At 42.1% G+C, this 11691-nt stretch overlaps 1 protein-coding gene across 2 annotated transcripts; it reads right to left on the reverse strand.

Annotated features, from left to right (window-relative positions):
- Positions 1-925: 925 nt before the first annotated feature.
- On the reverse strand, positions 926-10753 carry SLC35G1 (solute carrier family 35 member G1). Of its 2 annotated transcripts, none has more exons than XM_030865132.2 (3): positions 10570-10753; positions 5892-6072; positions 926-3911 (listed from the first exon to the last, which is right to left on the reverse strand). In XM_030865132.2, the coding sequence occupies exons 1-3, from the start codon at positions 10694-10696 to the stop codon at positions 3173-3175; spliced, it is 1047 nt and encodes a 348-aa protein (XP_030720992.1). In that variant the 5' UTR covers positions 10697-10753; the 3' UTR covers positions 926-3172. The 2 variants fall into 2 exon arrangements, with proteins under 2 accessions (XP_030720992.1, XP_030720991.1); XM_030865131.2 differs by having other exon boundaries at positions 10519-10753.
- Between the last annotated feature and the right edge of the window lie 938 nt (positions 10754-11691).

The raw sequence follows: 11691 nt of genomic DNA on the forward strand, positions 1-11691 counted from the left end.
CTCAAGGACACTAAGTGGAAGGGCCTGGCTGGAAAGTGATTACACCACACCCAGATCTTCAGACAGCTAATCCAGTGTTTTATCCATTCTTCCAAGGTGGACTAGTATGGGTGGGAGAAGCTGGAGACAGTGGAAGAAACAGAAGCTCAGCTGAGCCGTTGGAGACTAAGAGGCTTTAGAGAGCAAAGAAGAGAGGGCAAAGAAAGCAGGCGAAACACAAAGGAAGGGATCTCTTGGCAAATGTGGGAGTTGGTGGGGAGACTGACCCGAGTATCAAATTTGTATTGGGACACAAGAAATCAAGTTGGAAAAGTAGGAATAGGGTTAGATGAATAATTTGGATGTGATGTGGTACATAAGAAGGCATTGCTATGGCTACATGAGAACCAGAGTAACAATGAAAGCAGGGCCTTAGGAAGATTAGTCTGGCAGTGGAACAAGGATCTGAGTGGAACAAAGAGTCTAGAAGCAGATAACCAGGATACTGTTGTGGTGATTCAGGTGTGAGGTGATAAGTCTCGGACTAAGACGGCAGCAGTGGAAAGGTGAGGAAAGAAGAATTCACAAGACAATAAGAAGACAGACACTCCATGACTTAGTAACAGATTAGCTATAGGAACAAAAGCTGCTCCAAGCTCTGAGGAGCTAGAAAAATAAAGGCCTCACTGGAACATAAGATTAGGACCTTTATTTCTGAGACATTAGATTTGATGTAACAGTATCAGAGAGACAGATAAATAATTTGAAACTTATTACATCATAACTGAATGGCCAGAGGTCAATCTCTTTAAGAAGTACATTTTGAAGCACATGGATGAAAAAAGAAATAAGGTATATTAGCTAGCACATATGCTATAATCATAAAAACCAAAATATAGTTTTCTTTCATATTAATTTTATTAGCAATTATAAAATAAAACCAGTTTATGAAAATAGTTCCCTTTTCAAGATATAGGAACTACAGTCTTTGCAAAATATACGCACCCATAATTGTTACAATACATATCCTTGTATATACCCTGGACATTATAAAAGTATTTAAGAGTCACACCCTGTAAAAGTTGGGAGAAGAAACATTTTCTCCAACTTTGGTCATATATTGTGACATTCAAGCACTTAAACCACACTGTTGAAATAAAACATGTCTCTAGTGTACAGGCCCAAAGGCATTTAACTTTCAAGGTCCCATAGGTTCTTTTATTGTGCAAGGTAAAGAACCAGGAGAGGGTTCCCTGAGAGTTCATTTACCTTATGTAGCTCAAGCAGTGGTTTACTTTCCGTACTTAATCATGGAACTAAAGGAGGGATCTTGGGCAGGTCCCCTCCCTAGCATCCCTAAACATGGAGCATGTCTCCTACAAGAGGACTCTAACCCTTGAGCCCTAAGACACTCTAATTCTATAATTATCTAACATACTTGCAAAATGATGCTTTTGCAACTCTAAACTCTAATATTGCAGATTAGGCTAAAGTTATAAAGATAGTGTGACTTTCCTAAATAGACCATTTAGGATTTATCTGGTGGGAAGCACTTGGGAAGATCAGCAAGCCAAAAATTTCCTCTTGGAACTACTGGAAAAGATCCTTTTCTCACCAAGGCATAAACCTCAGAAGCCCCAGTTCTTTCTTACTTCGGAAGAATTGTGATGAAACAGTGGGAAAGAGCCTATAATCTTTCAAATCTGTAGGCTTAAGATAAGAGCTCTGACACAGTAAGAGCTGGAGACCATTATAGCCTCACCAGTAAAGGGTTCACTGTGACAAAGAGCCATTTGCATGTACTCTCTACTTCCTGATTAACCTCCCAAGGTTTCCTAAATATTACATTCTCTCTTTAACTGCAGAATACTGGCCTGATGAAGTTCCAGACATAAAATGTGTTTGAATTCATGATGTTAGTATCATGGTGCAGCACTGACACTTAATATCATACTGATATACTAGAATTTAACAGTGATTTTGTTTTCCTATTGAAGAAACTACAAAAATCAATCGACCATGGATTCACAGGTCTTTACATTTACTATATAACATGAAGCATTATTATATATAACTCCATAAGGGAAAAAGACTACAAAAATAAGTTTACTAGGATTACTGTATTTTAAAAAGTAATTTTAAAAAAATATACTCCAAAGTCCCCTAAGTATTTGGTTTAGAAGGTAAGAGAGGTATCTTAATAGGGTGAACCATAAGGAACTATGGTTTTTGTAAGTTAAAAAGGTAAAATCTCATCAATTTCTTATGGTTCAACCTAATAAAGCCCTGAGAAAATTTTATTTGGCATCACACCATAAATTCAAGGAGAATTTATAGAAAATCACATTTCTAGTATAGGGAAAACACTTCAGGATGGAAATGTGCACACTGGCCATGCCAAGATTTCTTTCTTATGATTTTTAAACACCTTAACTTAGAAAGTTAAGAAAAATTTAGTGCAGTTTCAAAAAAAAACAGAGGACAATTAGACTTACAGAATGTAGCTACAGATGATAATGCCACTAAAACAGAACACTATTAGCCAAATTTGGTGATTTAAAGATTTTTTTTTTAAGTTTATGTATGAAATTTCAGCATTAGAGTGAAAAGGCACAAATATGGGTTAAAAGAATGACAATAATTTATAAAAGCCTTGAAAATAAGGCTAATTCATTTGTTTTATTAATACCATTAAGTAGGCACCTACTCCAGCTTTGGCCTCCTAAATGGGATTACATTTCAAATGAATTCTCAACACAACACTAATTATACAGCAGCATTATTATCAATAAGTTTCTTAGCCTCTACACTGCTAAAAGAGAATCTAAAATTTCTTCCCACCTATATCCCATCAGTACCAAAAATACACTTTTAAAAATTACATATATTTATACTTAAGAGTCATAAAAAATTGTGCAGTTTTTCTTCAACTAATGATGTGTTCTCTTACCAAATGCCACCCCAACAACCAAAGCCAAAACCAAAACCAAAAAATAACTGACACACAAAAAATAATAATTGCTACACCCAACTGACTGGCTATCCTCAACTAATTAAAGACATACCATATTCAAAAATGGTACCTTAACTATGAAATGTATATAGTCAGTGAAGTAAATGCAGATTTTCCAGGTGTGTATGCGGGTGGTATGTCTCAACTGGGTGATGGTGTACACATTTCAGCAATGATGCTTTATTTGGAGCTCTGGTACCATTTACGAACGGCCGCTCCAATGCTACTGGCTACTACGCATAAGGAGCCACCCACTGTCCACCACGACGGCACATCATGAAAGAAAATAATCTGAAAGATAAAAGCGAAGACCACATCCATAGTCTTCATTAATGCTACTAGTCCTGCTTTTTCTATTTGAATGGCTTTTGCGAGAAACATCTGACCTCCCAAACCAAACAGCCCAATTAGTATGAGAAATAGCCTGTCCAACCCACAGTGCGGCAGACTCCACTCTCCTAATATAGAAAGGGCAACGATGCACTCGGTAAGGCCAGCTACTACATAATACCAAATGCTCAACATGTAGTCCACAGATGTCCCTATTTTCCTTAGGATAACTAAAGTCACGGCAGCAAACACAGCGTGTACAAGTGCTGCGAAAGCACCTTTCAGGTGAACTGAATAGTCTTTATCCGTCTCCACGACTTCGGAACCAAACAAAAATGGCGGCCTCACGATAAGGATCACTCCGGTGATTGTGAATGCAGTGAAGACAGCGTCCCAAGGGCTATACTTTTCCTTGAGAAATATGCAAGCAATTATAGATGTAAACACTGGACAGCTAAATGAGATAACCGTGGCGTCAGCGAGGGATGTTGACTGGTAGGCGTAGTATAAAAGGATCATGGCACTAGAACCAAGGACTCCTCTGAGAAGGAGGAAGATTCGTTGACCTTTGGGGCCTATAAACCCAGTTCTGTAAATTCAAAGGAAGGAATGCATATTAAATGAACTCGGTATTTGTTTTCAAATTACATTTTTAAATTAAGCATTATCTTAAAAGTCCTAACTATCAGAAAACAAGGCAATAGTAAATTAATTATGTCTACAACTATTATACACCTTTTAGAAAGTGTTTCCTAAATATAGCTAATGACATTAAAGTGTTCACAGTAGAATCAAAAATAGCACAAGAGAAATACATAAATAGTATAAGTCAGCAAATATAGATATTATTTTCCCTAGGTATAGGTACATGCCTGCAAAAAAGACAAAAAGGAAAATATACTGAAATGTTCATCATGGTTATACCTTAATAGGTGGACTCATAGGTAATTTTCCTTTCTATTTATTTTCCCCAAATTTTCTATAATGAAAAGTGTTATATTTATAATAAATACAATTTCATTATTTAGCTGCCCTGTATAAGAAAACTTGGGAATGCGAGTGTGCGTTCTCAATCTTAGTGAGTTTTTCTGTTACAGCTGAAAGCAATGCTAAAATTTATTTCAGGCATTGAATATGAGACAACTTCTCATTGTTCTCCTTAGGAAAAGAGTTAAAATACGCTGGAAAAGAAACTGTAGCATTCGGATAAATATAACAACTGCTGCTCAAATGCTTTACACTTAAATATTTACGAAGCAGAGTGCTGTGTAAGTTCCTGGCTAGGTGCGGCTCACTGGTATGTGCCAGAGCTGGCCTTTGTAGAGCAGCGTCTAGGCTTGACATAGGGAGCCCTTGGTCTCTGGAGTTAGAAATGAAAGTGTGGTCACCTTTGGTCCATACTTTGAAAAGCTGAGAGTTTTTCATGATAGTGAAACATAAAATGGGTCAAAACAGATTAGTGCCAACAACTTAAGAAAATTCTTCTAAGTGCCTTCCTGCCAATACCTTTACTCCAAAATGGAGAGAATGATTGTGTTAGCATCAGTGGTCTGTTGCCACCTTTAGACATTTCTGAAGTCTTACCTACCATCGTTTCCTAAAATATTGTGACTTGTCCACACCTACACGGGAATTTCTGACAATATTTCTGATCTTAGAGGATTTTCACCTTTTTCACCAAAGACTTGGGATAAGGAGTGAAACTATTCTAAGTAAATCTGCACTGAGTTATAGATACAAAGAGACTTTGGTAGCAAGTGACTGAAGCTTTTAATCTGGAGTTTAAGCATCTTTACCCAAAAAGAAAAAGAGCCAGACAGCCACCAGGAACCCAACAGGCGCTCCTCCCAGGCGTCTAAGTACACGGGGGTCTGTAGAGGTTACAACAGTGTGGGGGAGGTATTATTTTCACCTGGGGAGGGTGTGTGTATGGGGTCCATGTAGAAGGGGAAGGGAGGCTGGGCGGGGAGAGAAGAGTAAGGATGGGGACTACAGTTTTCGTACAGGGTAGAGGACAAAGGATATCATTCCCTCCAGTTTACAGATGAGGACACTGAACAAGAAAAGAGCTAAAGAGGCCTTTCTCAAGATCCACTTTCCCCTTTCCCATGGCACCCTAGTGGGAAGACCTAAATATTATTACTGTAACCTTCTGTCTGCCCTGGTAGGAGAGCAGCCTGTTTTACTTAAAGAAACCTCTGACACTAGGAGACACTACTGTTTCCTCCTGTTTACTTTTTTCTTCCAAATACTAGTTACGCCAAAGGAAAGAGGGAGGGTGGTACAAGATGGGGGGAATTGTACAAGGAAAGCTTTGTTCTCAAAATAGGGGGTGGTAAATAACTGAATCTCTTTCCCCTCCTTTGTTTGGGCATGTGGTTGGTGCTTATGAGAGCATCTTCTGTGGGTGGATCCTTGTGACTTTTCATTAATCTGAGCCAAAGGGTGTAGGGACTGGTAAAGCTATGAGAGGGATAAAGCAGAGTCTGTAGAGTAGATAATTTAAGCAGGTCAAAAGATTTACAAACATTTATTAATACCTTCTACTTTGCAGGTAAGAAATACTTACTTTCTGTATATTAAGCAAGGGATAATGATTAGCATTTGGAACACACATCGGAATGCACTAATTTCTACAGCGTGGATGTCTTGCACTTTTTTAACAAATAAAGAGCCCACTGAGAAGAGGAACGCAGACAATAATGTGTAAAACAAGCCAAGTCCAGGACAGGGTGCTTTCTTCTCAGCTTCTGAAAAAGATTAAATTCTGGTTAGTCCTTGCTTCCAAGGGTATGTTTAATCACTTTTACTTAGAAATTGAGAAAAATGGAACAATATTAATAGCTAACAGCCTACAAAAATTACCTCCTAAGCATATCCGTTCTCTGGATCTGAACCATTTTCCCCACGAAGAATAAAGAACCATAGACAAAGGGCAACAATTTAAACCTACCTTTTTAGAATGCAGTTCACCCTACAAAATGGATCTCTTTGTCTCACTGAAGACTCATCCCTCACTCCTAAAGTCAAAAGGAAGTAAAAAGCTTGCCAAGATGGTGAAAGAAATCTTTAAGAAATGCTTATCAAGATGGCTAGAGAAAAATGCTTCCAAGTGATATTTTATATCATCTCATTGGTGAACTCGGCTTTATGTAGAAAGTGTTCTTTTCTGGAAAACAGGTCCTAACTGTGTGATATGGCTACTTCTTGATTAGCTGACTTCCCCCACAAGCCTGTAAGCTCCTCCAGGGCTAAGATCTCAGCTGCCCTGTTCAGGCCTGGCCCATGGAAGACCCTGAATAAATAATTGCTGAAGGAAATAATATAAGAAAATTTCGTGGAAAGATGTAGGGTCTAACACCACAGGCAAAAGCATAATCTGAGAAGGCTCTCTGTTTAGTTATTTTGAACAGTTAAGGAGATCTTAAAGTTTTCACGGTTTACGACTTATCTTCCATTTAGAACATAAACTCTTTGAGGCTAGGGGCTAGGTTATCTATCCCTCTGACTTAGTACTTAAAAGTGCTTAAAAATTTAAAAAAACAAAAAACAGGACTGCCATCTGATTCTTGGTTTGATCTGAACCAGGAAACTTCTGCTTTCTCCAGGGCATCAAGTATTCAATCCATTAATGACAGTCTGTAGGAGCAGCCACTGCCTCTGTCTTAAACAGCTGCCTAAGACAGGAGTAGAACCTGCTTTCAGTCTCACCCCCATCATTCAGAGGACAGCAAAATGCAACAGGGTAAGCAGAGAACTTAAAAAGATAGGCCACACACTGAGGAATATTTTTTTTTCTTTTTTGAAACGAACACAAAAACAAGGACAGAATAGGAAGGAAACACAGTACTGGCCCTTGTTAGTTAAGAGCATAGCAGAGGTGAAGGATGTGTAGGCACATGCAATTTGTAGTAAAACAAGGATTATCATTCCAATCTAGGAATTTACAATGGGTTACTCAGCCATAAAACAGTATTGCACAAAGTTTGTTTGTTTTAATGCCCTTTTCTGATAAACACAAACACCAGGTAATACATTTCAACATCCTCATGTTAATTAGATACCTTTGCCCACAAGTGACAAACAGTTTGCAAAGTGGGACCAAACTCTGATGATGCACAATCTTCCTGGGGGTACACTTCAGCCTTTGTAGTAAAAGATGCCATTCTGGTCAGTGGTCTCCACCTTTTCCTGTTCTAGGTGTACTGCTGAAGAGAATGACTTGGAGCTAGCAGTCATCACGTAATAGGTTATCCATTATAAGTACCCGAATCCTCCACGTCGTGTTCTATATCTATGTGCTCAGATACTGTAGGAACCAAACTGCACATACCCACTCAGCCCATGAGAAGGAAGCTTTAGAAGACTTCCAAGTTAAGCACCACAAAATACATGTATTGGCTCTGGTCAGCCTTAGAGGTCAGTTTCTGAAATTTCAGAATGCAGGTCCAAATAAAATAGTTTTCTTTCTATAAATTTATTTATTTTTTATTTTTGGCTGTGTTGAGTCTTCATTGCTGTGTGCGGGCTTTCTCTAGTTGCGGTGAGCAGGGGCTACTCTGCGTTGCGGTGTGCAGGCTTCTCATTGCGGTGGCTTCTCTTGTTGCGGAGCACAGGGTCTAGGCACATGGGCTTCAGTAGTTGTGGCTCGCGGGCTCTAGAGAGCAGGCTCAGTAGTTGTGGTGCACGGGCTAGGTTGCTCTGCAGCAGGTGGGATCTTCCCGGACCAGGGCTCGAACCTGTGTCCCCTGCATGGGCAGGCGTATTCTTAACCACTGTGCCACCAGGGAAGCCCCAAAATAGTTTTTCTTAAAAGAAACCCAATCCTTACATAGAACCTACACCCTCAGAAAGAACAGAATAGGAAGATCGAGGACAGAAAACATCTCCCTGGTCTATATTTCAAGGATCTTCTCCAACCTAAACTTTTAAAATTTTCTCCAGGAATATTTTAACTTAACATGATATTTTAACTCTTTTAAAACTTTAAGTTACAAGGTCTAGTTTAACTTGATTATTTGTTATAAGACTGAGGACTGGTTCTCCTCAGGCAGACCGCAGTCTCTTACAGAATAGTAATTTCAATTCTCTCTGTCAAAGGAGATGGACAAGAGAGTAGCATAATCCAAAAAGGCATCTGCCTATGTAATATGCTTCCATGACCATATTCCACTGAAAACATATCTAATAATTTGGCAACTCTAAATAATTCAAGTTAAGTAAGTGGCCACAGTGCGATTTCCTGAGTCAGAAGAAAACTGAAAAGTTGCTCACTTTCTCTATCCTCTGCTTTAAACTGGTGATTCACTACCCAGGTTGGGAATTAGAATCAACTGAGGAACTTTTAAAACTTCAATGCCAGCCCTACCCTAGACCCACTGAAATAGGACCTCGGTCACTGTAAAAAGCTCTACTGGTTTCAGGGCCACTGCTACCCTAAGGAACTCACTCCTTCCAGGGGGATGTGAGGCACAGACTTAAGACAACTTCTTTTCCTTGCTTCAGTCTAAGACCCACACTGTCCCTCAAGAAAATAAACAGATGTCTTAGGATAGCTGTGTGCTGTCTGGGAAGGTTATCCAAGAATGTAAGAAAAATGGGTAACAGTTTCAACCTGAACTTGAAAATGAACTTTCTTGAGATAACCAGTTGGGTTAAGAAGCTAAAATGATACTGTCACAAAGTTCAATGACCACAGTACGGGGGGGTGGGGGGGTGTTAAAGTGTTTCTATGGCAATCCCATTTTTGGAATATTATCTGGTCACTTTATCTAAGTCTTATTATTAGCAACTTTCTTTGAAATTAAAAGACCCCTCAAGATTCTTAGGTGGAACTGCTTACGTAGGTTTTGCCACCTTCTGCCTGAAGTATGCCTCTTTGGTTCACAAACAGGGGAATCATTTAAAAGTTTGCAAGGACTAACTCAGCAGTCCATCGTAACAACATTCAGCCATAGGATGCTAAGATGAGAAACTGACTTCTTCAAAGCTGCACATCTGGTCAGCTCAGCTGAAGGTAACCCTTACATAAATGATCAGAAACCTGATCATTTCTCTTAGCATTAAGGACAAAAATGCAGCAAGAACCATCTCCCTGGGGTTTGTCTCTCCACAAAATGTGTGAATTTTCTGACTCTCAAGAAGTGCAGACAGAAAGCGGGATCGGCTAAGAGACATAGAAATCCCAGGTCACACTTAAGGGAGGTGATCCAGAGGATGAGGTGGTGCAGACTGTGTAATTTTGTCTTGAAAGGACATCTGCCTATTTCTCTTTTCTTTGAGGAAGCTGCTCCAGGTGGGTGGTGGAGTTTAAGGAGGAATGTGCTTGGGGCTAGGAGAAAGGGCTCTGGGCTGGGTCGCTAGCAAACTGGGATCCTATCCCTGGTGCTGCCCGGACCTGTGAAGTGTCTCATCCACACATGCTAGATCTTCGAAAAAACAAAACAAAACAAAAAAACCCTCCCAAAGCCCTCACCTTCCCAGGCCTCAATTTCATCATTTGTGAAAGGAAGACATTGAACAAGATAAAGGCTTTCTCACACGAGGTCCCTGGCTTTGGAGGCGGGTCCGTGAACCTCTTACCCGTGTTTGTAAGATTGTGCCTCTGTCTCATTTTGCATCAGTTGCTACAAATTCCTTGTAACTCAAAAAGGTTAAGAACCAGTAGTAGTCCCACTCAACTCTGCCTTCCCAAGATTCTAAAACTCTGAGACAAACGTTTTTCTAGACCCGATGCTTTTCAACTTCCTCTTCAAGCAACACCGTTTACATTGAGATCAGTTTTCTTGCTTAGCTTCCTCCCAACCTCGGCCAGCTGCGGGATGGCCTTTCTCCCTGACTCCCAATCTCGGGCAGGGCGCACCGAATGGCAATCTGACTCCATGATCCTGCCCGTAACACTTTAATCACTTTAATTATAAGAACAGTTTCAGAATCCCAAATGGGTTCCAGAACAATCAGAAACTTTCTCCGCTCTTCCCGCCGATGGGGGCGCGGGGGGCTTCTGCTTTACAGCCCGCACCCCCCCCGCCCCCAGGTGACAGCACGAGGGTGTTCACGAGCTCCGAGCAGGGTGGGAAGGGGGGGGCGCGGTCCACACGGGGCCCCCGGCCGGCGGCTGCGGGGACCCCCACCGCTGGCGCCCGCCCGGTCCCCCACGGGCGAGACCCGCACCAGGGTCCGTGCGCCGCACTCACCCTGCTCCGCGCGCGAGCCGCACGGCAAGGAAGGACACTGCCAGCACCCACCGGGGCCGGGCGTCTCCGCTACCTCGGTGGCCGCCGACTCTTGCCTGGAGCCCGGGGGCGGGATGTCCACCAGCGGCAGCCCGGACTCCAGCCGCTTGGCGGCCCCAGTGTCGTCCACGGGCCGCATCGCCCAGCCGGCGATCTCCCCGCGGCCACCGCGGCGTCTGGCGCCGGCAGCCGCGGCTCCACTGCTCCGCTCTTCCGGCCCGCGGAGGTGGCGGTGCGGCGCATGCGCGTGCGGCCCTTTCGCCTCCCCACCCCCTCCACGGGGAACCGCGCTCGTCCTCTGCTACCCTCTCACCTTCAGGTCCCCGAGGGGAGGGCCGGTCACCTCCCAGGTCAGCTGCGGTGCCCGGGCCTGGCCCCAAGGCGTCCACCCCTCTGCTGCAGTCTGGCTAGACTGGCGAGCGTCCTGGAATCCTCGTTCCCAGGGCACACTAGACCTCTTTCTGTCATTGCGAAAGGAGGCAGGGACCCCCGCGGGTGGTGTAATCTTCTCTTAGGGCGGCCAGTCGGGAGGTTAGGGGAGTGTGCATTTATTTCTCCGTGTGGCGCCGCATTCAGCACCTCTAGGACACCCTGAAGACCTTGCCAAGCACTGTGCCTGTCTTTGAAGGATCGTGGGTTTTACCTCTGTTTTCTGTCGTTGCCACTTATCCAAGGAGAGTAGAATTTTACTGGTTTTAGGTTTTAAAAAAAAAAAGATTAGCACGTAACCATACGGGATATGTATCTATAAGACTGGGGCAGAACCCATTTATATGTTTTTTGTAACTGTAGGCATTCATTATTGATCTTTATTGTCTGTATTTCTGTCTGCCCGTCTCTTTTCCTTCCTCATTTACTTCGTCCTCCTTCCCTCCCTCCCTCCCTTCCTTCCTGTTGTCAACCAAGTCATCCTAATTCGGTTAGAAATAAAATTCCAATAACCTGATATAACTGCACCTGGTAAAATCAAAGATTTATGTCATTTGGCCCTAGGATTCACTAATACCCTCTTTATGTTTACGTAATTCTTTTTTCATCTCTTTGTTTGCTTCAAATGTGAAAAGAGAGTCTCTGGGCAAGGATGAACCTGTCTAAACTGTTCTAGGTCCAAGTTCAAGCAGGTTACTAAACAAG

The sequence above is a fragment of the Globicephala melas genome, chromosome 16 (genome assembly GCF_963455315.2).
Source record: "Globicephala melas chromosome 16, mGloMel1.2, whole genome shotgun sequence".
Taxonomy (NCBI): Eukaryota; Metazoa; Chordata; class Mammalia; order Artiodactyla; family Delphinidae; genus Globicephala; species Globicephala melas.

Excerpts from the sequence above, each read along its gene's own strand:
- SLC35G1 (XM_030865131.2), bottom strand. The coding sequence starts at position 10,696 with ATGCGGCCCGTGGACGACACTGGGGCCGCCAAGCGGCTGGAGTCCGGG. Across the intron at positions 6,073-10,518 it reads CGGCTCGCGCGCGGAGCAGG|AAGCTGAGAAGAAAGCACCC; the intron begins GTGAGTGCGGCG and ends AATCTTTTTCAG. Across the intron at positions 3,912-5,891 it reads CCTTGCTTAATATACAGAAA|AACTGGGTTTATAGGCCCCA; the intron begins GTAAGTATTTCT and ends TTGAATTTACAG.